This window comes from Scophthalmus maximus, chromosome 4 (genome assembly GCF_022379125.1).
Source record: "Scophthalmus maximus strain ysfricsl-2021 chromosome 4, ASM2237912v1, whole genome shotgun sequence".
Classification (NCBI taxonomy): domain Eukaryota; kingdom Metazoa; phylum Chordata; class Actinopteri; order Pleuronectiformes; family Scophthalmidae; genus Scophthalmus; species Scophthalmus maximus.
Window position 1 is genome coordinate 11,605,739 of NC_061518.1, and position 26,231 is coordinate 11,631,969.

Genomic DNA, 26,231 nt, shown 5'->3' on the forward strand with positions numbered 1-26,231 from the left:
TCCGTTACGAAAAGGACATTTCCTATCCTGTAAAAATCAATCAGATCTGTGGAATTTTTTATTATTTCAGGAATAAATCACATACAGCTTACACAGGTAGCTGTTTATCACATTCATATTATTTACTTACAACTTTATATATATATATATATATATATATGTCACAGCGTCCAGAGTCTTCTGGAAAAAGGATTTTTTTCTAACACAGCTCTGCACTTCTGTTCCTGATTAGTTTGACTGAGCTCAAACTCAACAAGCATTTATTTGGTCTCTAATTAATTTGCTGTTGCATTTCATTTCAAGGCCAATTCAACCTCTCAGTCCCTAATAATCAGATGGCAATTTGTGAAGCATGAAATCACCGAGGGCAGCTCAGCTCAACTCACTCGCTTTCATGACACCTGCACCTTCACAACAACAATGTTTGGAGAAGCATTCTTTTATTCCAAATAAAATCTTTTTAGTCCATTTTAAACAGCATTTCTAATTCCATCAGTACTCTGCAAAATGTCATACTTACAAACTTGTTTTGTTGCATCATGTTTTAAAGAAGGACTTCAAATATACTCTTCTCCTGCAAGGCTTCTTATACCATTGCAGTATCTGCAGACATGATTACTTATCAACATATGGGCTAACCTCCTCCAACAACTTTGGTTTTGGTACAAGAGAAAAAAAACCCCCACTGTGAACATTTAAGAATCTTTAATTCACACTAGTAATAAAATTGCATTACATTTCATAAAATAAATGTTCCAGTTTATATATACAGAGAAAACAGACTGTACATACCCTCCAATGAACCATTTCTAAAAGGAGAAGAAAACAAACCTGAAATAAATTTCACAAAACATAAACACAAGCAATACAGTGCTCAGCTAAGCAGGCACAACTGTACATCAACATTTGTAACTGCTCAGTGTTGGGGTGTGGGAGGGGCAAAAAGTTGAACATTTACAATAGAGTCCTTAGAGACTGATAAAGGGGTCTTAAAAAGTATTGCAGGCAAGCAGACAGACGCTTGTCTTTTTCCAAGTGCAGCAGAACACCCATCTCGTGTGTAAAGTGTGGAGCTGATTGTTGCTGCCACGAGGTTCCAACTATTGAACCTGTGTCTCAAAGCTCCCGTTCAGCTGGCCCTCCTCATAGTCCATTTGACACAAAATCATGTTGTTCTTTAGGAAAAACTTGTCCCCCACGCAAAACCTGTCGGCAGAGAGAAACAAAGGCAAAACTGTCATTAAAAACACAACGACGTTTCGCTGTTTGCATCATGACAAGTGGTCTGTCTGTGTGTTGACTGGCTGACTCCACTCGGCTCTGCTCCGTCAGTGAAAATGTTGCATTTAAGCTCAGCAGGTGATGATGATTGATGTTTTTCACACATTTGGCTCCAGACGTTTTACGCCGACAATGCGGCTCGTCAGATTCAAAGCCTGTTTTGATGGTCATCATAAACGGGTGGCTTCAAAGAAAAGCTGATTAAAAGCCCTATCATTTCAAAGCAAGTAGACACGAGCACTGGCACCCAGTGAAAGGCAGGTCAACTTTCCTTGGCTTCGAAAGTAGGCGCTGGCAACACAAGAGTTTCCAACGAAACTCTTGCCACAGGGTTAGCTTTCACACACCAGTTTGGTTCCAGTACTTGAGAATATTTTTCCTCTAAAATCTCACAGTCAATTGAAGTGGGGAAAAACTACACATAGCCGTCTGCCCCACTGATGTTCCTATATATGCTGCTGTTTGCTAATGTGGCTGAAAGGATGTTAAGGTAAGAATAGAGTCAAGCATAGCCCAGCTTTATTAATGTGCAAGGGTGGTAAAACAGTCACAGCCATGGCAATGCTGTGCCAGATGACACCTGGCTTCATGTCTGCCAGCTGAGAGGAGAGACTGCGGTCATAATTCCCTTACAGCAGGTGTTCACTATGGTAACAGAATCTGGCCTGCAGAAGGTTAATGGGCTTGTGGTGTGTGGAAGAACAGGGTCACAGCACCTCTGACAAGCATGCAAAGGACGTTCTGCTCCCAGAGTGGTGCCATTACTGACAGTGTATTAATGGGGAAAAGCAATATTTGGGTATGTCATATTCTATGTACATCATACCATAGGCTTTGTGCCCATTCCAATTTCATAATAGTTTATATCGCTGTGGAAACACCATTTCACACCTGTGTAGGTCTGTCCTGCCCTATGCAGCAACAACCCTCTGGAGGACTTCATACCTCATTAGAGCAAATTTTACATCCCTCCAGTTTAAAACTTGGATATCGACATTAAGATTTGAAATTTACCGATCTAGCCACAAACAAGGGACTCACTGCTTGTGGTATTTCACATAATAAAATAATAAGCATTACAAATGCAGTGCAGCAAACTTTATTTTACGACACAGGAAGACAACCACAATTTAGTGCAATTTAACTCTTTAGAGTTACCAACTGCGGTCTACAGTAATGTAATGAGACAGAAAAAAATCTGTCACACCAGAGGGATTTCTGGAGAACTGCTAATATTTAAGCTATTGGCAATTTTAACACTCCATTTGTATTTTTTTTAAAAAGGGAAAAAAAAGAAAGAATGCAATTTCATTGTGCAGTTACGATCCCCATTCTTACCTCTGGTTACAAAGCTGACAGGCAAAACAGTCCAAATGGTAAACATTATCTCTGGCTCTCATCACCATTTCAAAGGCTGGGATCAGTTTACTGCAGGCTGCACAGTTCCCCGTTGTACCAAAGAGCCTGAAAGACAGAGAGCACAGACAGAGATTAACTCACCTTCCCTTTACCTTAATGCAATAAAAGTGCGGACAAAAATGTACTGACAGCTAGAAAAACAGCAGAAAAATGCTGCAGTGGAAGGGGAAGCAGGACAAAGTGGAAATAATGCTGAATGTAACGCACAAATCTTTCTTGACACACACTTGGTATTTTTGTTAATGAGAGTTGCAAACATAGATCTTAATTCTCGACTAATGATCTAATTAAAATGATCACATGGTTTTAATCTCCTTCTTCAAAGAATTTCCCCCCTTGCACATTGCAAAAGCAATGAAAACAGGTCTGAGGCAAACCGTTTGAGCTGTGGAAAGTTTCAGTCTTTCAAAACTGGAATGCATAACGAGTGTACTTCATCTCCAACCAAAGTCAGCTGAATTTTTACACAAGAGGCTGTGTTCTGTAATGTAGTCATAAGTTCAAAAAGATTTTTGTTACAAGGCTCAATCCCTTATTTCTCCTTCTCCATCTTCCTTTTTCCTGTTTAAAGGCGCTGGAGACAATGATGTTGTTGATATAACCTTGAAGAGTGAACTTAATGTTTTACGCTGAACAGAATTCACTGCTCAAACCTCGCCGCTGCTTGTTTAGGCTTATTAGATGAGAGCCATATGATAAAGGCCATACATAGAGCAAGGAGCCACTGGTGTAGATCTCCTCTCTCCTCAAAGCAAAGGAACTTCACATTCTTTTCCCAGTTCTTTTCACAGATTTACATTTTCATTTTCCAAGCGCCTGTCCCTCTGTTTAATTTGGAGATTCTGGAGCACAGATAGATTTATATATTCTGCTGCAGGAAGAGGACCGTTTCGCAGCTTTGCAAGAGGGGATAAGGCCACAGCAGACTGCCATGCCAACAGTATGTTAAACATTCCTCCCCAAACTTGTAGGGCTCAGACAGAGGAGTCACCGTGTTGATATTCTGCCTCGTTTATGCTAGTCCCATTCAGTTGCTTTCACCTTGTTAAAGAAAATGTCTATCCAGCAGCCCTGCTTCTAATTAGAGGCCACTGCCCCAGAGGAGTAGGAGAGACAGAAACAGAGGGAGAAAGGCTGTTATGTTCCATGAGAGGGATCCACAGGGTGTTAAAGACAGACATTGTTATAACTGGTTTCTGTTTGAGGAGGAAAAAACTGCATTTTCTCATACAGTAGACATATGCCAACCACAGAGTGCACTGTTACACAAGGAAGTTTTTTTTTGAATAGAGAGACGCTTAAAAGAAGGCTTTGCTTATCGAAAAAAATTGAAAAGATTCTCACACATTCAGTAATGATCCCAAAACGGACCAATTATTTGTGTTAGAGAAACCAACCTTACCATTCCATCATTTGTTTTAGCTGTTTCTGGATGATATTATCGGCAATTGATTTCTTGAAAATCTGAATGACTATTCACCAAAAAGTGGCCTCCTGTTCAGTTTAACCCACAGCCTCACGCCTCATGTGTCATCATGACAGTCCAGTGGCAGGGACTGCTCCAGGTTTCAACACTCCTGAGCTGTCCTTGTACAAAGGGTCACACAGAGATGACTTTTCCGTCTTCCTTGGGGAGCTGAGGCTTTTAGATCGGCCTATAGAGCCATGGTCACTTACAGAGACTGACATGCACAAAGTCATAACAGCTTGAAGGAGTATTCTAACTCGTCTCCATTACACCCTGCTGGGCTGCTGGACGTGGTGCTTGACTTGACACAGGTTGTGAAAACGCCTGGTGAGGAAGCCCAGCTTGATACCGACACTAAGTTGTACCTTTGTTCAAAGAGGTGTGATATCTGTGGCTTTTTTTTATACACACCCTTCACCTATATCCGTGTTCTCTACAAAGCATAAATTCAAATTTTGTGAGTTTAACCTCTCATCTGTTTTATTATGATAGTTTTACAGCCAGGGATTGACCATGGACTGAAAATAAAAATTAATTTACGAAATAAAAAGGGCTGTAAATTAAGCAAATGCTTTACTAAATTTGCTGTGAATTGAAAACTGTTGGTGTCTTCTCTGGCTTTTCTTCATCGCATCTAAGAAAATAATCCTGATAATGTGTCAAAGTTTAACTCAGTTTGGGACTGGAGACGACCAAGAGAGAGGCTACCACAGCAGGTAAAACACTTTAATTAATGCGTGATGAGGTTTTAGTAGATCTAGATAATTCGTAGTACTTTTGTTTAGCAACCCAAGCAAGGGACTAAAGTATTCTGCTAATAGAGGGATGATGCAAGTTCTAGATGGTGTTGAGCACCATACTGTTGCATGTTAATTGACACTGGTCCCTCTAAATAATCCCAATAGTATTTAAAACATGAAAGGATTCACTTCTAGAACAACAACAAAATTCATACCTTCACCATAACATAAAGAAATGTAAGAAAATACATTGGCTATGGCTGTGTTACGCTCACACAGTTCTTGAGCCATCAATTGATGGGCCTGGGCAATAATGTGCCATCGACATACGGCTAAATTGAGCTCCTCGTGCTAAAAGAAGATTACAGCCTGAGAGAACTGTTCAAACACATTACCATATTCTCTTCCTGCTCTTATGAAGCTAAAAGCAACAGGAGTTGAACCACTACTACAGCAACCTCACGAGTAACAGCTGAAGGGCCGCTGCATTTAGTAAACAATGGAAGTTTCACACTAAAACACCATCGAGATTCAAATTACAAGGGATTAGATGTCATCTGAGAGAAAGCAACATGTTACATTCATGTCTGTTCAAGTTTTTGAAAGAGAAGCAGGAGCCGGCGCATGAAGGGAATGACCAGGCCAGTTAATTACTTTATCTTGTGAGTATAAAGTATAGGCAAACATGACATTCTAAACTAATGTCATCTACTCAGGCCGCAGCATCTGGGTGGCCAAGTAGCCAGTGAATATTTTGTTCTACCTGACTGTGACCAAGGATTAAGAAACCATACATAGTATGTGCATTATTGCATGTTTTAAATGTACATATAAGAGAACTAAGCACTTGCTTCACTCAGTTTTTACTCAGCTGTCAGACCCAACAGGCCTGACAGCACTGAAACAGTGCTCATGGAATTCCTTTGAAAACATTCATTCATTTCATTTACAATAGATTTTTTGGTTTGAATAGACTATTTTCTGCAGAATTCCCTACGTATTGCTCTGACACATGTCCAGTATTGTAGGAGTGCAGTGGTTCATGCACTTCAATTTCCCCGGTCATTCGGATTAAATAAATCAATATTCTCACAAGGAAAGTGAAGAAAAAAAAATTCAACACTAGCATTTTTTTCTTCTTCAGTATTTCTATTTAAATAGAGTGTGAATAGCGGGGCCCTAGAACATATGTGAGTATTCTTGATTGCTTCGCCCCATCAGGTTTCAGCAATCAATCTTCAGCATTGTAGCAAGATTTGAAGCACAAAAGTCCTAATTTAGAAAAGAAGCATCTGTGGTTTATTTAAATGGATTAGAGGGTTAGAAGTGCTCACCACAACCTTTGAGACATTCTGGCATGGATTTCTGAATGAGATAATGCAGTTTGGAGGGAAAGCAGATCGGCTACTGGATGAGTAGGAGCTGCAACTATAGTATAATAGTAACGAGTGATCTACTAATTAATGTCAATTATAATTTCGCAGAACCCATTGTGACAGCTTATGTTTTTTCTTCAATCCAACCGACAGTCCAGGACATACAGTTTACTATCAAATATGACAAAGTAAAGCATCTAATTCCTATAATCAGACAATATTTTGATTAAAGGTTGGTTAAAATTTGATTATCATCATAGTATTTGTTTAATGTTTTGTGGACAGAGTCACTGATTAAATGACTTTATTGATGAGTTGGAAATGATATAATTTTGTTAAGGTCTGCAGCTTTAAATGTTAATGTAATATGGATTTTTTTTTTTTATTTAAATCCATGAACTTGCTGACCTCCAGTGATCAATCCCTCATTAGTTTTGGCTCAGATTATAGGCTCAAGCTAAGAAAATCAATATTTGTCATTATTGTAGTTTAGTTTATCAAAATATCTGCATATTATTTTCTTTTGTTAACAATTTATTTGATGATTTTATTTTAGGTTGACTTCTTTCCATTAAAATAAAAAAACAACAAGTGGGTCTGGATCATTTTTTTCAACTTTCTTTAACATGTTGCAAATTTTGACATTTTCACCAATTTTCCAGGGAAAAATTTATGGATCCTGGAAGTTAGTATTCAGCAGAGTGACGTTGTCAGTACCGGTTGCTGGTAGTTTTTTTTTCCGCCATAACCTATCACAGTAGTAGTAGTAGTTCACATTAAATCAAACCAGTTTGACCTCCCACACTGGAGCTGAACTGAAAATTGAATCAACAATTTTAAGTTGCTCATTATAAATTCTATAAATAATATTCATGACATCATGTATCCCTGCCTAATCCTCGCTTCCTACTGTCTGCAACACAGTACTCTGTATTCCTGTCTCTTATTTATACACAATTTGTAGCATCAAAAGTTCCCTTTGTGTGTTGATGTTGGTTTTTGGGAGCAGAGTTGGACGGCAGCAACCTAAAGAAGCTCAGCTCTCCTTCCTCTGTTAGTGAGTTATTACAATGGGTCTTTAGAGAAAAGAGGGTCTTTGCTTTGCTAACTTCAAACCCTTAAATCTTCTACAGTGCATCATTTGCCTCTCTGTATTGCTTCCCTCAGATTGTGCAGTGGCTCTTGAAGTTTTCTACCTGTTCTCTTGAGCTCTTTGAGACATCCCTGCCTGCACAGGGTTTGTCAGATTTCATAAAATGGAGAGCTGTTAATGCATGCATGCATCGCATGTTATGACCTTCCCCAACAGTTGTGCCTTGTTGAAAGTGTAATCCTTTCTGTTCAGATCTATTTTGCCCAGAGAGAAAGAGCAACTGTCACGGGAGGAGAGCAGTTGTTTTAAAGTAGGAAGGAAAGGACAGATTTGAAAAACGGTCACATCCAGATGGAGCTATAATCTTCCCCCTGCTATTTTACTAATTTATGGATAACTTATAATCTTCATTATCTTTAAAAAAATTTCCTCTCACAGTTAATTATATCCCATTTTGATAAGTGGATGGCTATTATATCCTCTCTAAAATATGAAATGGAAGATTAAATGATTTCAGGCTTCAACTCCTGATGATCACACCATGACTAGATTGTCAACTCTGAAGTTGTATGATCCTGGGCCTTAGACATGAAGCAAATGTGTAATTAATCTATTATTGTAGTTAAGAATGAAAGAGTGTGGCCAAGTTGCTAAAAAAACCTTCCCTTGATACAGTGAACTGAACGTCAGAGAAATTAGACACTGAACTTTTTGTTGGTACAATGCTTTGGAGGGCAGGGGAGGACATTAGCTGAGGTAGGTGTGTGTGTGTGTGTGTGTGTGTGTGTGTGTGTTTTAGTGTCTGTGTGTGTTGAAGTGTAGGATTCAGGAAAGCGTGAGTGCATTCAATAAGGCGCTAATGCCACTGAAGGACAATCACAGATGGAGCTCCTATAATAATTAATATGAACATGGCAGGGTTCCAAACCCTGGAAAATAACCAAAGTGTGTTTGATCCACCCGCTTTTCTTTAATGAAGTGCACAAGGCTAATTCAGTGCACTGATTCAACTTCATTACTGCAGGTGAGGGGAGCCTTCGTCTTACTACACAGAAAAGAAGGAATGAAAAGGAAACTGGACGGACGAAGACTGCATCGCCTACTTTCAAATATGTCTAGTCTCTATTCACAAGGCAAGGTTTTTAATTTGTTCCATAATAGAATTCATCTCAAGCATCTTTCGCCATTAAGCGTTCTGCATTTGTCGCAGGCTGAAGAGCAGGCGAGTGGGATGGATTTCATTAGGAAATCCGGGGCAACATAAGAGCATAGACAGTTCTCTCCATCTCTTCCCTTTTTATTCTTATTTTAGCATTTCTAAATCTTGATTCCATCTGTCATTTGACTTTTATCATCCCTTCCTTGACCTCACATCTTACTGGTCAAATAATGTGCGAAAAAACTTTCTCCCTTTGCTGTGGTAGTCAGTTACTTATGGTTTGGGTTAGGGGTTGCTGTCCTTTCAGCAAATGTAATTTAGCAAGTGAAACTCTAAGCTTCATCATTTTTGCCTTCTCTTGGTCATTTGCCCATTTATTAATCCTCATCTACTCCATCTGCCCCTTCTGAGGGCAACACCAGGTCTTTGTGGACCTCTCACTACATCTTAAAAGCATTAACTGTGCGTTGGAACTGATGAATGGTAATGGCCTATCTCCGGGTACTATCCTGGAGCACCTCTCAAGTGGGCTATGGGCTTTTTCCAGGTCACGGGAAGTTAAATGTCATGGAGATCCATGAGTGAGGAAGGATGGAAATCGGTTGATTAAAGTTCTTTCCCTTGTATTTTTGTCGTGACTTGAAAGTGTAATGCTCCTCAATTTCTTCTCTCAAATTAGATAAAGTAATCCAAACCTAAGTAGGTAGCAATTAGCATGAGATATCAATGGGGGGTGGGGCAGCAGACAAGGAGAGGAGGGTAATGTAGAAGGGGGGACAGTGCAGGACAGGGTGTATTGGCAGGGAGGGGCCTAGGGCACCGGCATCCCTAAGTTGGCCTCAGGGGGATTCCCTCTGGGATAAATGGTAAGACCTCAATGGGAATGTGACTTAAAGCCCAGGAAATGGTCATGTTTAATTTAACAAGCAGATGGCAGGGGCATCTGACAGGGGGGGTGGGGGGGCGAGTGGCAGAGCCAAAGACACTGGTGAAGCAACAAGCCTGCCTGGAGGTTTCTCACAGCATATATCTCTGGTACAACTGAGAGACCGTCTCCTCCATGACAGATGCCCCGTGTCCTCATGTTAACAAAGATAAAAGGATGAAGATATGAAAAAAAACCCTGTAAAAACAGACATGGCGACAACTTGGCTTAATGCTCATACATAAACGCCTATTGAGTAAGACAACTTAACCATGTAAAAGTTTTACCCTGACATAGTTGTGCATGTAACATCCAGAGACCTGAAGAATCCATTATGTAGCAGTGGGAATGTTTGTAATATGTAGCACAACTGTTATTGAACTAGAATTATTTTAAATTTCACGCTTATTTTTGGAAATACTGTTGATTAGGTAAATTGATAATTTACTATCTTTCTAAAAGTCGTCTCATTGTGACAACGTGTATTTGTTAATGCTGTAAACTTATAGTTGTACGCAGAGCCTGACAGATATATGGGTTGACCAATAAAAAACAGCCAATATGAGCCTTTCACAGAAATATCGCATATCAGTGTTTATGTTTGGTGATATGCGCCAATATGAAAACTAGATTTTTACTTTCTATATGTTAGTCATTCGTTATAAAGTTTATGGTTAAACTGTTAAATATTAAGCCTCAAATACGTTTATTTGTCAAAATAATTAGATATCTTAGGAATCATTTTCAAATTTTATTTCTGCTAATACTATGTAAAATGCCCCAAATGTGCACACTGAGAAACCAAAGCAAACGCTAGTGGGAGGATGACCAACAAACAGACAACCTTTGTGATACTTTCATGTCACAGCTCTTGGGTTGGCATGGCTTTTGTGTTTGTTGTGAGTGGAGAAAGGTGATTGTGTGTCTTTCTTGCCTCAGGTAGTCCCTGCGACAGAGGATGAGGTTGGCTTTCGTGTAGAGGGTGGAGCCCACCTCCCCCAAGCGGCAGTCACAGCAGGCACATTTGAGACAGTCCTCGTGCCAGTATTTGTCTAGGGCCTTGAGCAGGTAGCGGTCTTTAATCTTGCGATTGCAGCCAGCACACCCCTTCTGTTTCCCTTTGGGCTGGACGGAGAGCATCGGCACACCTGTAGTGATAAGGAGACAAACAGCCATGTGTGATTTACGGCCCAGGAACACGAGTGACTTTTCATGTTCTCTTTTTGATAAGCCGACTGCTTCTCGAGGCGTCTAAGCCAGGCATTGCGCATGGCCACAGCACACTGCCTACCTGCTTCATATGCATTAAAGAAAACATTCTTCCATGTAGATAGGCACACAGGTCACATTTGACTACAAAGCCCTGACTTACTTGTTCCACAACATGTTGTAGTACAAAAGTTACATGATCACTTACAGCAGGCTTCAGAGGCAGGGGCATGAAAGACACGAGGCTTACTTTGCTTCCTGTTGTATTTACAGCGAGCCGTGTTGTAGAATAGGTACCTACCATTTCATCAAAGCCCATTTCACTCAACTGTCCACAGCTGTAAAAGCTCCTCATGGGCTTTGTTTGGTATAGATTAACATTAACCTTTTAAAAAGCCTCTGACCACAAAAACGTTGCTACCAGACCCCAGTGAGATATGTTATGGCCTAAGTGCCTTTTAGCATACACTCACTCGCTGTGTTTCACACACAAGGACACGCACACACACACACGTGCGCACACAAACCACAAATGCACACAAAGTGTTCCCTACTCAGAGCATTACAGCCTTCCCTCCTTTTACACTTATCTGTACTCATGTGTCTGCAACGAGCGAGCCCAAGTTACCAAACTCGCAAATTGCCCTGCTGTCACGCAGGTCCCCTTTAAGTGCGCCTTTTAGCTTCCTAAAGGACAAATAAAGTCCATTTAATAACTGCACTAAACACTAATAGTCTATGTGTGGTTGACATTTGTGTTTGGACTAAAAGCCCCCCTCAGGCCACTGCTGGTACAGAGGCAGGGGTGCGCAGCTCCCCTTTGTAGCACTAACAGGTCTGCCACAGCTGAAAGCACAAGACAACAGCTCTTAAGACACTCTCTCACACACTGAGCTATTGATCCGTCTAAAAGAACACACAGTGGACGCCACTTGCCACTCTACTTTCAAAACACATTCTCCCCCCCCCCCAAAAAAAAAGTCTGGACACTGCATCATAGGGGGTAATGCCAGTATTTTGTATGTTTGGGAGCCTATAAAGGTCCATTTTAAACATGTGTTATACTGAGTTATATGTGAAATGTCACTGTTTTTGATTCTGTCCAGACCAAAGAAAGTTTTTTATTTTCTTTGCTTCAGCGGCAGGCACAAGTTCCACAGTGTGACGCTAAGTGTGAATGGGGTCATTCTGTAGTTACATTTGCTGTTTGACTGTAACTTCTGTGGTTTGCTCAGTGATAAACACAACCACAGCTGATAACAAGGCGCTGCTTCACTCTGTGCACTGTTTTTCTCGGCTAAGCCTGTCAAGTTTGTTCTCTCTAACGGAAACCTTATACCGCTTTTCAAAGGCCGTCTTTGAATAGAATAGCAATATTTTCTGTCTTCTCTCACATGAGAACGCACGCACGCACACACACACAAAGTAACTTATTGGATCCAGATTTGCTCTGCAATTTTTGACCATTCACACATCAATAATGCTATGAATGTAATATAATTAGCATTTCCCCTTTTAAGAAAGAGGTGAAAGACATAGGAGAGCTTGTTAGTCAAATTTATGGCTTTGGTTTATATGTCAGTAAGTGCTCTGGTGGTGTTGAGCCGTCTTATTTCTTTATCAGAAGTGGAAAGGAGAGGCTAATTCGTCCAGTGCTGGTGATGGGGGCCATCAATTAGTGTTCTGCCTGCCCTCCAGCTCCCTCACCTCCATCCCCCCTCAAAACAGGCCCCTTGAAGCTGGCACGTTAGGATCACAAAACCTGCTATAAATACCAATGTTCAGTGTAAATGAAGCTAAAAAGCTTCAAATCAAACCACACTGGATAAGGGCGGACTCTTCTACCTGCATTTCATGGCTTGTTAGGGGAGCTCTCTGCAGGTATGCCAACAGTGCTCGCCTGACAGGTTTCCACAGAACTAAAAACAGTCTTAATGAGGAGAGGGAAAATGCCTGTATGTGTCTGTGTACACGTGTGTGAGCATTTGTGCGTCAGTACTTGTGCAATAGAAGAAGAAAAGAGTTGCTGCAATTCTCCCAGGGATCACAAAAATCTTTAATTTGCCTTTTATGACACCTAATTAGTTATTCTACTCAAAATCTTTGCTTTAAATAAGATAACTAATTATAGAAAAAGGTCGTTCCTCCACCTCCAGAGAACTACTCCTAATTGGTTGAGACCACCACCTGCCACACACTCCTTAAACACACCACGTGTGTTTTACATTACGTTTGAGAAGGCCAAAGACTAACCTATCCATGGATTACTGGATGCTGCTGCTCAACCCCTCTATCGGATGAACACTGGTTAAAAACCATGCTCGACATCATCATAGTGACAACAGTTTTCTGTGCATTAGTCTAACATTCATGTCCCCATGTACAGGTCCTGGTCATTCAGGCCAGACTGTAAGAGAGGCGTCTTAATAAAGGAATCATGAATGTCTGCCAGTGCACACATCGAAACGACGCCATTGCAGGGAACAAACATGGGTTTGATGTCTTCTACCAAAGCAGCCTCAGGAAAACCACTTTAATAATAGTGTAGCAAGCATCGGCTCAACCCTACTAAACAAAGAGCAGTGACAGAAAAAAAATGAGTGTGTAAACTAAATGTCTTTTCAATTCCCTTAATGCCGTGAGACATTTTCTTGCACCTGTCACCACTCTCGGCACTCTGGGAAACTGTGGTGTAGAACAGAACCTCCCATGCTTGCCACCTCCCCCAAAAAAAGAAAAGCTACATTATGAAAGGAAGCAGCAGACTAGGAGGCAGCCTCCACTTAATCCAATCCATTTAACAGATACAAGTGCCACTGACCTTCCAGGGTCATTTGATGTCATCAAAAGAATGCCTCTCCACATCCCGATTCATTCTCCAATAAGGGATGCATTTTACCCCTCAAAGTGGAGAGACAGCACTTGCCCTGCCAAATATCCTCCTGGAGAAGGAATTTAATTTGCCATTAGCTCTGTGTGTAAAGGCCTGTCATCTCTCTCTCCTTCCATCCATCTACTTTCTTTAAGATTGTATCTTTCAAGAATATGTACAGTTAGTTTTTCTCAGCCCAAGCAGTCTGTCAGAGCATGTATTTTCCATTATAGAGATAGCATCCGAATTCCATGTTACTCCATTTAGACTTCGTTTTACAGCTATCAAAAGAATCACGCCAGTCTGCTAACCTTTTTGATATATTTAAGGTTTTAAAAGGAAATGTGCTGTTTGCAGCAGTCAAGGCAATGTTTGAAAGTAGAAAATTACAATTACCACTTTTCCCCAGACCAGACAGGAGTGTGTGGAAAAATAAGATTTGCACCAAATCCTTTCCCCCCACTAATATTATCACTAGAATCTTTGATTAATAAAAAAAGTGCACATATGCTTGGATATAATGCCGCATACAGTAATTTATGCAGGTTTTCTATTAATCCTGAAGCCATCATGAACCCTGATGTATCAGATCGGTTTGATCAATGATCATTTTAATGATCATCTTATCCATCTAATTCCGTGTGCATTAGATAGAACTGTTAGTAAATGTACTTTAAAGATTCCTGGTATCCTTCACTATATGACTACACACATGATCTCAGTGGAGCAGCTGCTCTCAGGCTCTGAGTGCCTGATTCTGTGTTTTGTTAAATGTCTTTTGATCAATTAAAAGCACTGATGCCGTGGTGTGATGCAGAACCTGCTGGATCATGGGGAGGTGAAGGATCTTGATGAGTCACTTGTGTCTTCCTGACTAACAGGGGAGGGAGGTGGGCTTCCTAGGAGGTGGAAGCTGGCCCTGGGTGGGCCTCCTCTCAGGGACCTCAATAATTCCAAGCTCCCAGCTGCTACAAATAAGAGTGTTAGCCTCTAGTGTGGTGGATACACAGACTGGGATGCTCAGGGAGAGGAGACACAATATGACCAAATGACTGCATTTAGCTGGAACAAGTGCATTTGTCATCATCGTCACCACCATCAGCATCTGACCACCTCCATCACTATCTCTTTATTCCAAGAACTCCTGCTGAAGACATCAACCACACAATAATGGCCAACAGTGAATCCATCAACTGCTGCATGAAGTTACTAAACCATATATTATATTATATTATATTATCCATCCATCATCTATACCGCTTCATCCTTCTTAAGGGTTGAAGGGGGAGCTGGAGCCAACCCCAGGTGATGTTGCTGACACACCAACCCCAAACTGCATGTCAGTCATTGGACTGTGGGAGGAAACCGGAATACCCGGAGAAAACCCACGCAGACACAGGGACAACATGCAAACTCCACACCCACCCTGGTTGGTCTAAACCAAGATGTGACCCAAGAACTTTATTGCCGTGATGAGACAGTGCTAACCACTGCAGCACCGTGCCGCCCATATTTTTTAATCATGTTATATTATATTATATTATATTAAACCTCTATGGATGAAAAAACAGGGAGAATAGTGTAAAATGATACAAAATCTAAAATGACTGTGTTGGCACTGATAGGTACAAACTGAGTCTTCAGTTTAGATGCTATGGAGGCCACTCTTTGATGTACCAGCCACCACTGTAAATGCTGTGGCCGTGGCAATACCAAATTAAATTTGACCGTGGTCCAAGGTGTCTGCCACCGGGGTTAATGGGGATCTCATGCAGATGTCTTGCCATTGTGCGCATGAATCAGCCCCTTTCATTCAGCTTCCGTCATTGCTGTAATTGAGCCCATAGACACGTTTCTCTTATTGCCAAGACAAAATACAAGACATCTGGTAATAATATCAGTGGGAAGACACATGCCAGTTGAAAGCGAGACTGACGAGTGTATTCTGAATGATAAGAAAACTAAAGACCACTGTCTCATTCATGTTCCTGTCCGTAGTTAGAGAACATACAAGGAGTAAAAGTAAGAAACACATAGGCGCACGCACTCTCTCTCAAATTGTGTAGTTTCTAACAAGGTGCAAGTCAATATTATATTTCATACTGACTGTTTTTTTCCTCATAGTTCGCTGTAAGAGGCCATTACTGTTACTGTACGGCAAGCTACATTTCCAGATGGTTGTGTATGAATGCTGGGGTCTGTGAGGTGATTTCTGGGACTGTGTGCATGCTATGATTATGACATAATTAACACCCAGAGTATTTGGGAGAGAGAGCAGACGCGGCTGGTGCGGATGAGGAGGGGACTGTTCATTAACAAGATGCACTCTCTCAAACTTTGCAGCTTGCTGCGGCTAATAAGCCCCGGTGAAACGGAGCTCAGCCGTCCCTTGCATTGACCCTGGCACTGCCCAGGATAAGGGAGGGTTTTGTCTCCTGGAATAATTGCTCTTTTCACATGTTACAAGTGTCCTGACCCCCACGGTCGGCAGCCACTTTCCCTACCATAATTACTCCTGATCCGCTCCAAATGAGTCAGCCGCATTAGGGCTGCACTAACACTGGCCCAGCTTCAAGCGCGGCATGGGGAGTCTCAGCAGAGCAGCCTGGAACAGGACTGCCTTTTCTCCCAGCCCACGGTCATTTCCATCACGTCAGAGGTGCATTTCTTACACTTGAAGTCAGCACGAAGGCCCTGGGCCCTTTTCTAAGGCTTACAGAAGGCATTGTTAACTCCTGGTGCTCACTGCTCACTGTGGTTTGGCTGCGGACTCCATCCCAATTAATGGAAAACTTCGTTAGGGTGTTTTTTCCACACTTTTGAGCCCCCTATTATTTTTAATTTATTCACATGGGGTTAATTAAAAGAAATGTATCACAGCGATATGCAACAGCTTTCTAATTAAATTCATTGCTGCTCCTTCTTTTTTTTCATGACTTGAAACTGGCAGAGTTTCTTAATTATTACAGAAGGCGACTTGTTCTAACACTTGGTTGCTCAGTAGTAGGATGAGATTAGAGCTCTGTAAGGTAAACTGTCAACAGCAGAAACAGAGTGAGAGATGGAGTAAGAAAATGAGTGAGGGAATAGGATGAATGAGGAGGATGAGGAGAAAAGACACAAACATTGCTGGTTTTCTCATGCGGGGTTACCCCAAATAAACCCATGCGAGTGCTTTAAGAGGAGTGACTGCTGAGTGTTGATAGAACAAGGAAAGGATCTGGTACTGCCACTAGTCAATCATGTGTGGGTGTATTGTTGTGCCTTGTTTGCTTTTGGTTTAACTTCCTGAAATCTGTCATTTTATTTTTCAATTAAGTACAAGCTGTCAATGACAGAGAAGATGAATACATCTTTATCTTCAGTTGTCATATACAGTAATACAGTAGTTGTGAAGTCGAAATGTTTTCCAGTATCTGCAATTGAGATTGAATAAAGGAAAATTCTCATTCTCATTCTCAAACTATATACTTTTTAAACTCTGATAGAAGAAGCAATTTTATCTGCCACTTCAGATTCCTGGCAGGAAAAAAAAAAATCTAAATCAAACCATTAGACCTGTCGCAGACACTTCGGAACATAATAATGCACAAACACTTTTTAGTCCACATTAAAAATGCATTTGGAGAGGAGTAACTGTAGCCCTCTAAAGTTTGTGTCACTCACGAGGTCAGGACGTGATGTACAAAATCCTCCCCACTCCCCAGCAATTACTGCACACTTATATTTCAGAGAATATGCCAGGAGACAGGTGTGCCATTCAGGGTCCTCAGTGTGTCGAAAATGGTCGGGAAGAAGGAACACCATACTGTGGTGCACCGTGTGAGGCTCTTTAATCTTGGATAATGCAAATTCCCCACAGGGTGCAGTTATTTGGCAGCACGGGCCTCTAATGTCATTCAAGCAGCTCCTCCTACACCTGATGGGGGTTAATAATGAGGGAGGTTGGTTGGGTGCACAGCTAGAGAAGGGGTCTTCATGGAGATTGGGTGTGACGCCATGTGAGATAGTAAACTAAGCAGTGTCATTTAGCACGGCCTACCTTACAGCGCGCAAGAGAGGAACATTAGAGATAATGCCGGCTGATGTTTGATTAGGAAGATGGCTTTCTTTTAATGAATTCCTTTTAACACGTTTTTATTACCTCATAATATTAAGACTGACCCTATTTCCTCAAGGAGCAATTCTTGTTACTGGCTGAAATCAAATGGCAATTCAACTGGAGATGACAGGTCAAATGAAATGAAATAAAAAAAGCTGTGATTGGAATAGGGGGGTGGGGTGGCGGTCCAAGGTCTGAGAAACAAGTTTAACTTTAATGCTGCGTTTAGCTGGAATGTGTGTGGATGGTGGCTGTCATTTGCCTCTGAAGTTGCACTTGCAAACATCATAGTTAAGCACTGATTAAATCAATAACTCCAATATCCAAAACCTAATTTAATATCTTTAAGAGGCAAATAACCCCCCACCCCCAAATCACAGATTTTAAATAGCTATTTAAGATTTGATTTAGTGAAGGTCATCCAATAAGAGATTAGTTCTCAGCCAGTTGGATCTTATTTCAGAGAAGGCACCCCAGGCTTTTCTATTTACCAACAAGACTGCTATAATATCCTAAGAAAGTGTGAACCTCCAATCCACCCTTGTACTGAAACACAGCTATAAAGAGACTTTTCTTTTTGTTGACATTTTATGTTTGCAAAAAATAGCCAAGTAATGGTCATATTAAGTCAGGATAAAAAAAACATACGTTTATATAAGTGAAAAACAAAAAGACCGGAAAAGGAAGCTATAGGCTGACAAAATACTAGTTGCCCGGTAAAATTAAAATAATTCATGGGTTAACTGCAGAGAGCTGGCAAGGAAGCCCAGAGGCAAACTACTCGAAAACACATCTTAAACAACACATTGTTTTAGATTTGACAAGAATCGGTAAGTTTTACTAAGGTACTTTTTCACACTCAACCTGCAGAAAACTGAAAACAGCAATAGGAACACAATAGAGAGAAACAAGACAGGAAGTCTAAGAGCCACTAGCAGCCACTAGAGGCTGTGCTCCTCCTTACACCCCACCAGAAGAAAGTGTCTCCTAATGACCAACCGCCATTGCCATCCTCGGAGCCAGGCGCTCACACAGGCAGGGCCAAAAACACATGAAAACACACCAAGACTGATCAGGGCTTTGGCAGATGGCAAATATGGCGTAGACAAGAGTTCCCGTCGGCGCTGTGATGTGTACCTAATAAAGGCCAGTTCAGTTAGCTGACTTCTCCTGAAACCATATTTGTACAATAATACAGTATTGTATTTCTGCAGGTGCTACTCAAACCAACCACCTGCTTTGCAACTGAACAGCACATGTGATAATGGTCACATGCTGTTCTCAGGTGTGTTACCGTGATGAGCAGGAGCATGAGTCCACATGTTTGCCTCCAAACAGAACTTTCCACCAGAAGCTGATCAGATGCTATAATTTAAAAAATTTTTTTTTACCTCCACCTCCTGTCCAAACCTCAAACACTGTTCAAACAGTTGTGATAGACGGTATAGTTTATTGCATATATGTTGGTACTGGTGTATATTTCCACCAAAGTTGGTTTAATGTCATTTAGTATCAGTCTCTCCATTACATGGCTCGTCCACCAGAGAGCATTGACAGCTTTGAAAAAGATCTTGCTCAGTATACAAAAAAAAATATCAAAGGAATCCAAACAAAGATTGTTAAAATAATGTGTTGATGCTTAAACAAAAAAAACAACAACACTTTAATATCCAAAATACTGTTAATGGCTTTACAAATCCAGTATTGGTCGGGCAAAAACACACAAACATAAAATACGTATCTATCGCACAGTCGACAAGCGTCTTTTACCTTTTGTTGCAGTGTTTTCTTTCCAAGGCATTAGCTGTTTTAATTGTGATCACCACCCCACGTGATCACCACCAAAACAAGGACCCACCTCCCCACACACACACAATTTTGCATGGGCACGCTGGGCTTATTGTCGTCCAAGACAATTGCTTTTAAGGTTTAAAGAAATACAAACAAACCAGACTCGTCCCCCCCGTAGCACAACGATAATGGGTGCAGCCAGACCATTTTCCAGCGCTAACACAGCCCTGTGGAGGTCTGGCTATGCAAGACTTACTCAACTGCTAATGAACCATATTTGGTGACATTGTAGTTTGGACATCTGCTCATCTTAAGAACTTTACTACATATCATTCCTCTTTTTTTTAAAAAGCTCTCTTGTCTTCCCTTACTGGGCCTATAAAAGGAAAACAAAATAGAAGAGTAAACTTTATAGAGTGCATAAGAATATCATGCAAGTCAGAACAGAAAGTTCACAGTAGGTCAACAAGAGAATAAAAAAAACTTGTTTTGTCACAGGAAACATGTGCGTGTAGAGGCAGCAATTTCAGTTTCCTCTTTTTCCCCCACATTAATATCAGTGCAGTCAGCAGCAGTTTGAGAATCAGCTTTGTACTGACAAGTAGCAGGGAGAGCTGTTTCCAACAGGTTCAAACATATCTATAACTATATCAATATAAGCCTCCTGTTCTGCTAAATTAAATTGTTGAAAAATTCCGTCGTATTTTTACACCAACAAAACTATGGCCAAGGTTATTGTGGTCTATTTCTTTCAGATGAAAACTCCTTTGTGTCTGCAACACCAACATTAGTTCTGTACTTGTCTGCGTTTGTCTCAGAGATTGCGGTGAGACCATTCTCCAAGGTGGTTTAAAGTAACAATTCATCTCAACTTGTCGGCATAATTGTGGGTTTTGTAAACGTTTTTCACTGTAAAGTTTGGACTGATGTGCATGCCCTTGTAGCTTAGACTTTCTTATTTGTTCGAAGAGTTTTCTGTTTTGTCCCTGCGGCACCTGCACCTCAGCAACCTTCACTACTCCTGCACACGTGAAATATGATGGGAAAAAAATCATTTGGAGTGAATTACAACAGTGTCAGAGTTTAGATAACACAACAGGGACCGTCCGTTCCCTGTGATGCATGTGGTAGCCAGATCTTGTTGCGAAATATCTGTAGGATAACATAGCCAGCATGTGGCCTCTGGCAATAATAAAAGGGATGCTCGTACAGCTCAAGAGTGCATAATTCAGTTGGTGTCTCACTGATGAGTGCAGTCATCTGCGTTGAAGGCAGGTCGGTGCGCTCGCTAACACATGTCTCTGAAGTCTCAGTTCAGTCCCTTTGAATTCCGCTAAGATTATGGAAAATGATACACATCTCCCGAACTCATAGATGTGAAACGATCGGGACTGATGGGGAAATAGAGCTTTAGTGGTGACAGACGAAAATGTCTCCAATGAGAATTCTGCATTTGTAAGATCATAAAGAGATTAGACGGAATTAATCACTCAGCTGGAAATGACATAGATGTGATTTTGTGTCAATTTTTTTTTCTGAGCTTAGCTTATAAAAAAATTCAGCTTCGGGATAATATGGACGGACAAAACACTGAAGATTCAGGTTATATTATTTGTCAATGCAGAATAAATGTGTTTTTCACACCTATATCACGCAGATACATGCTCCTTGTTTCGATTATATGAGAAAGGACCTGTTTCATGCGTTAATTGTGTGCAGGTCACAACTGTCACCTGATAATTGCTTGAGACAAAATTGGAAAAGTGTAGCCCAGGCAATGCAGGTGCCTTATATAAAGCTTTATTAAAAAAAGAAGAAGAAGAAAAAAAGATTAGTGACTCAAGAAATATCAAACGAAGCAATGTGTTTGTAATATTGTTCAGGGCCCAGAGCACAAAAAGCAGACGTAATTTCAATATTTGAAATGGGCAAGTTTAATTTTGAAGTAAGAGCAAACCAATAAGCTGAGAAAATAGCAAATACGGGGGCGCAAATTGCATTCCTTTGTAAAAGTGAAAAGACTTAAGGAACATATAAAAGTAATCTCCAACTGGAAATTAGAAATCAACCCTCAGAAACCAAATAACAGAAAAGAAATATTACTGTCCACTTTCTAAATCAATATTACATTGCTACAAGACAGTATTACCATGGTAACACCGGTAGAGATTGAAGCAATTCTTATTATTTCAAAATAAAAATCAGAGCCTGAAGCCCAAGTTTTATTACAGCAGCCGACAGATCACCAGTCTGTTTTCATCTGAAGCGTTGCTTTTCAATCACATGCTTTATGAATGTACAAATTTCACTGGACAGGATAATAACAGGGGTCATAAATTAACAAGCAACTGTAACCAGAAATGTATCATTAGCTGTGGGATTTTTCTTCTGCTCAGGTGTGTAAAGAGTTTACTGTACACTGTGTTAATGTTCAGCAAAAATATGCCCTCAGTGTGGACCCACTTTCTTCTCCTGCAGTTGGTATGAAGAAGGAGGGAAAATGGCTGAGTTGCCTTTTCCCTCTCAAATTAGACGCAAATTGGAACCTACATTTTGTTGGCTGAAATAAAATGTTGACACAGAATATTTTGGTACATGTGTTGCTATTCATTACTGTCTATGACCTGCATATTAGGTCATTTCACAGAGCAGTGGCTGTATTCCTCTTACAGTCCTCCTGCGAGCTCCAAGAATCAGTGATTTAACATATCATGAGTTAATGACTGCATCGCCTGCGAATATGATGATTAAGATTTAACACCTGACAGGCAAGATGGCTACGCAACATGAAACTATGAAATATTTCAGTTTTGAACGTATAAGCAAAGGTGAATGTCAAATTTTTTTACTCTTAATTGAGCACTGTGGTGGGAAATGGATTTCTCAATGGAGCCAAAATAAGGGGTCACAGGGAATTGTTTCTGCTCTGTGCTTATGCAGCACAAATTGTTGCCGATCTTTCTATATAGGAGAAGTCAGAGTTCAGAAACAGTCTGCCAAACAAGTGGCGGCATCACTACGTTGCTAACAAGGATCGCAGCCTTTGAACACGAGACTAGACACCCAGATGATCTGTTTTATAAACCACAGAAGGACTGAAACATAACACTTGAGCAGCACGCACAGGCGTAACAGTGAATCAATCGAGAGAAACAGACAATATCACTCATGTGGTCGCCCAAGATATCAACTCACACCTCCCTCCCAACATATGCACACGTAGATTTGTGCAGGCACTAAGTGGCTACATTAGACAAGAAGGTTGAATTGACAAGCCTATAACTTTAGAGGCAATAAACGTTAAGAGGCACCACAGTGAGAGACACCAGATTCAAGCATCTCCATTGACAACCTGGCCAAAAATGCTGGAGCTGCTGGTCGGGCCCAGCAAATAAAGGGTGAAGCTTTTAGGCAATGAGCAGCAGGTGATCTCAGCTTTTCTGCAAGTCCTAATGTTCCTAAAAGCCACTCTCCCTGGTTCTGTAATTGGGCATCAGTAGTTAATGTAGTATTGACTGCATTACATGCTCCTGTGCATCCTTTCCCACTAATGCCATTTGCATCACCTTGTACATTCGCCATATTGCTAAGCCAATAACTGTTAAAAGCCATCTGAATCATGAATCATATAGGGCTTTTTTTTTAAAGCCAGACAGACATCCAAAGGAGACAATTTACAGTTGAGTTAATTTGGGTACATTAGCAGCACAACATGGATTCGGCCAGACAGACCAATTTATGTCTCTGTCCGCAATCCTTTTATTGGTTTTTAGACATGTAAGTGAAAGGAAGCTCGGCTGGGAGATATGAAATATCCATTTTCAAGCATAAATAATGGGTCAGGAATACATCCATCACTTTTAGAGGAGGTGGAGCCCCGGAAAAACGAAAATGTGCAGAAGGAAACATAAACACCTAAAAGAAATGTGTTCCATGGTTGTCAGCAGGTGGTCAGCAAAACAACCCTCAAAAGACTGTCATTAGGGTGTCAGGAGGAAGAAAAACACATCGGAAAATCCTCTCATTTCAGACCACAGGAAGCCTTTAGTACTAAATTCTCCATTTGAATATGATGATGATGATCATGTTTTTAAATGCACATGATCCACACCGAGCACCGTCCAGAGCCCAGTGTGACGGATGCACGGCACATCTCCACATCACCCAAAATGGGACTTCATTAGAGGCGGGTTTGATTTGAATTAAAATTAATTAGACTGCCTCGCCCATTAACCTAAATACATTGGAACAGATAAGTAATGCAAGTAGGCCTGTTTGGATGGAGAGCGAGCGAGCGAGCGAGCGAGCGAGCGTCGCACGGCCGCTATCCATAATTTGCAATCAAGTTAAAAGCACTCTGCTGTCATCTCCCATCCCGTGGCGATGTCAAAGGCTGCCTCGCCAACTTCACCGGCGCAGAAAGCACTTAGGAGGAGGAACGAGCCGAGGCGAGCGGCAGCCACATGCACTGCAGCGTCTGCTGGGTAGCCTCGAACTCCGGGGGTTGCTCGCGCAAGAAGACCTCGTCTAAATAAACCAAACTTTACGCATCGCATCCGTTCGGGGGAGGGGTGGAGGTGATGATGGTGGTGGTGGTGGTGGTATTTCTGTAAGTGCACCTCAACTTCACGGCACACAAAGTGGCCACATGGTGCAGGTTTCACCGCGGAGAAGCAGACGAACATACGCGCGGACACCCTGTCGTGACTGCGCCGACTCGGAGGAGCCGACGAGAGGAGCGCAGGCAGCGGGTGCGCGTGGTCCGGGGCGTCGGGGGGGGGGGGGGGGGTGCAAACACTCAACGTGTAAAAATGTCAATAGTTCGCCGTGTTACTCCGCACGTCGCAGGTTACTCACCCTCTTCCTTGTCCAACACCATCGTCCTGAGGAACGAGGAGTCCTTCCCCGGGCGATCCGTCCTCGGCTCCAGCAGGCTGCTCGCAGCGTCTCCCGGAGATGGCTCGGCAACGCGCGGCTGACTCGACTGTGAGCCTCGGCGAAAGAGCAGCAGCAGCAGCAGCAGCAACAACAACAACAACAACAAAAAAAAAAGAAAAGAAAAGAAAAAAAAGCCTCGAAAAGACGGATTCGCACGTCGGCTCGTTCCCCCACCTTCTACCAATCGACTAATAATGTCATATGCGGTGATGTGCGCGGCGAGATCCCCTCCTATCCGGACCGAACTGGGATGGGAATGAATAGCGTCGAACAGCGTTGGTTGCTTTGGATAAATTCCATGCGACAGAAAGAGGAGGGAAAAAAGAGGAAGAAAGAGAATTCAGGCAAAACAATGAAAAGCGTAATCAAATCTAGTGTCGCCTCTGTAACTGTGCCCACACGCACACACACGCACACACACACGCGGACGGATCGGACGCGCAGACTGAACGGCTGAGCTGCCCTCGCCGTTTAATATCCTCTCTGTCTCCTTCTCGCTGCGAAACGGCAACTATGTTCAAACAAATCCAATTGCAAATCTGCCAACTGCTAAGAGCGAACTCGCGCCGCCTCGCTCCCGGTTCGTGTGCCGCGCTCGCCTCCGCCGCCGCCGCCGCTGAATAAATGCGCGCAGTTTCCAGAGACCCTCGGATTCCCCTGTTAATTAAATCAATTCATTATGCTCAGATCTGATTAGCAGCCCTTCCCCCCTCTTTGAATCAATTATTCAATACACAAACATAATTGCTTGTGCCAGAGGTGTCTAAGTATTAGCTTATTTAACTCCAAGGACACTAATTACCCCTAGGGCAAGGGAACTTTTCTCATTAATTCTGACAAAACACAAAAGCTCAGCTAAGGGAAAGTGTGTGTGTGTGTGTGCGCGCGCGCGTGCGTGTGTGTGATTGCCGGTCTGAAGGTGCGCGATAGAGAGAGAGCAGGAGAGAGCGCGCATGCACGTCAGGTTGTATTGATGCACGCGCGCACGCGCGCACGCAGGAGAGAGGGAGGGAGGGAGAGAGAGAGAGGTTGAGCGATATTGAGCGACAGAGAGAGAGAGTGATGCTCCATCAGTGCCTGGTACAGTTGGAGTAAACATAAAATGTGCTTGTGTTTCTTCCCTGCACCGTCTTTCTGCAGGATTTGATGGAAACAACATCTAATCGTGCTCCATTTAGCAGCTAATTAGTGTCCAGACACAGTTATCATAGGGCCTGCAGTTTCAAAAGAGGCCCGCACAACAGATGGGCTTGCATTTTTTTGATTATTTTGATTAGTGGGTATCGAAGGTTCAGTTTTGAATCTGGTAATATAATTGTTGCCTGTTATTGCCAAGATGAAAGTGTTGCTGTTTCATGGTGGAGCCTTAAATAGCACCACTTTCACTTGCCCTGCGGAGACTGTTAACCAATTAAGGGTGAGATCCAACAAAGATTAGCCATTTAGGAGAGAGGAGCCGGGTGCATGGCTGCAACGCTGCTGGTTCGACGGCAAGCCAGCAGGCTGTCTGCGGTGTGAGCCTGCTCGGTCTGTCCTCGCCTTCTGTTAACATTTTGCACCAGACATTGCAAACCTCTACTGTATATGCACACTTTCATTAGCCACCCTAGAATCAAGTAATTGTAATCATAAATAATTGTGTTAATAATTACTCAAACTTGTAAAGTTCCTTTGATGATAGAAGGAAACTCATCTGTGAAGATTTTTTCATCATATAACATAATATGTCTGGACGAAATTGGGTCTAGGCGAAAAATATACAAGTCAAATTCAGTAAAAAATAACTACATCCACTAAGAAGTGCATTTATTTTCAGTCAAACCTCATTTTTTATAGGCTCTGCTAATGTGATCATGCG

General features: G+C 41.8%; 1 protein-coding gene and 1 long non-coding RNA gene across 4 annotated transcripts in view; one reads left to right on the forward strand and one right to left on the reverse strand.

Annotated features, from left to right (window-relative positions):
- The window catches only part of LOC124849927, a 151,267-nt gene that overhangs the window by 26,829 nt on the left and 98,207 nt on the right, over nt 1-26,231 (forward strand). The window lies entirely within an intron of this gene.
- lmo1 (LIM domain only 1) lies at nt 424-25,219 on the reverse strand. Its single transcript, XM_035629494.2, has 4 exons — nt 24,293-25,219; nt 10,396-10,609; nt 2,620-2,745; nt 424-1,206 (listed from the first exon to the last, which is right to left on the reverse strand). The coding sequence occupies exons 1-4, from the start codon at nt 24,312-24,314 to the stop codon at nt 1,101-1,103; spliced, it is 468 nt and encodes a 155-aa protein (XP_035485387.1). The 5' UTR covers nt 24,315-25,219; the 3' UTR covers nt 424-1,100.

Bases quoted from the DNA above. Each gene is read 5' to 3' on its own strand.
- lmo1 (XM_035629494.2), bottom strand. From the start codon at position 24,314: ATGGTGTTGGACAAGGAAGAGG. The intron at 10,610-24,292 runs GTGAGTAACCTG...TTATCACTACAG, and splicing joins GGTGTTGGACAAGGAAGAGG to GTGTGCCGATGCTCTCCGTC. The intron at 2,746-10,395 runs GCAAGAAAGACA...TCTGTCTTTCAG, and splicing joins TGTCGCAGGGACTACCTGAG to GCTCTTTGGTACAACGGGGA.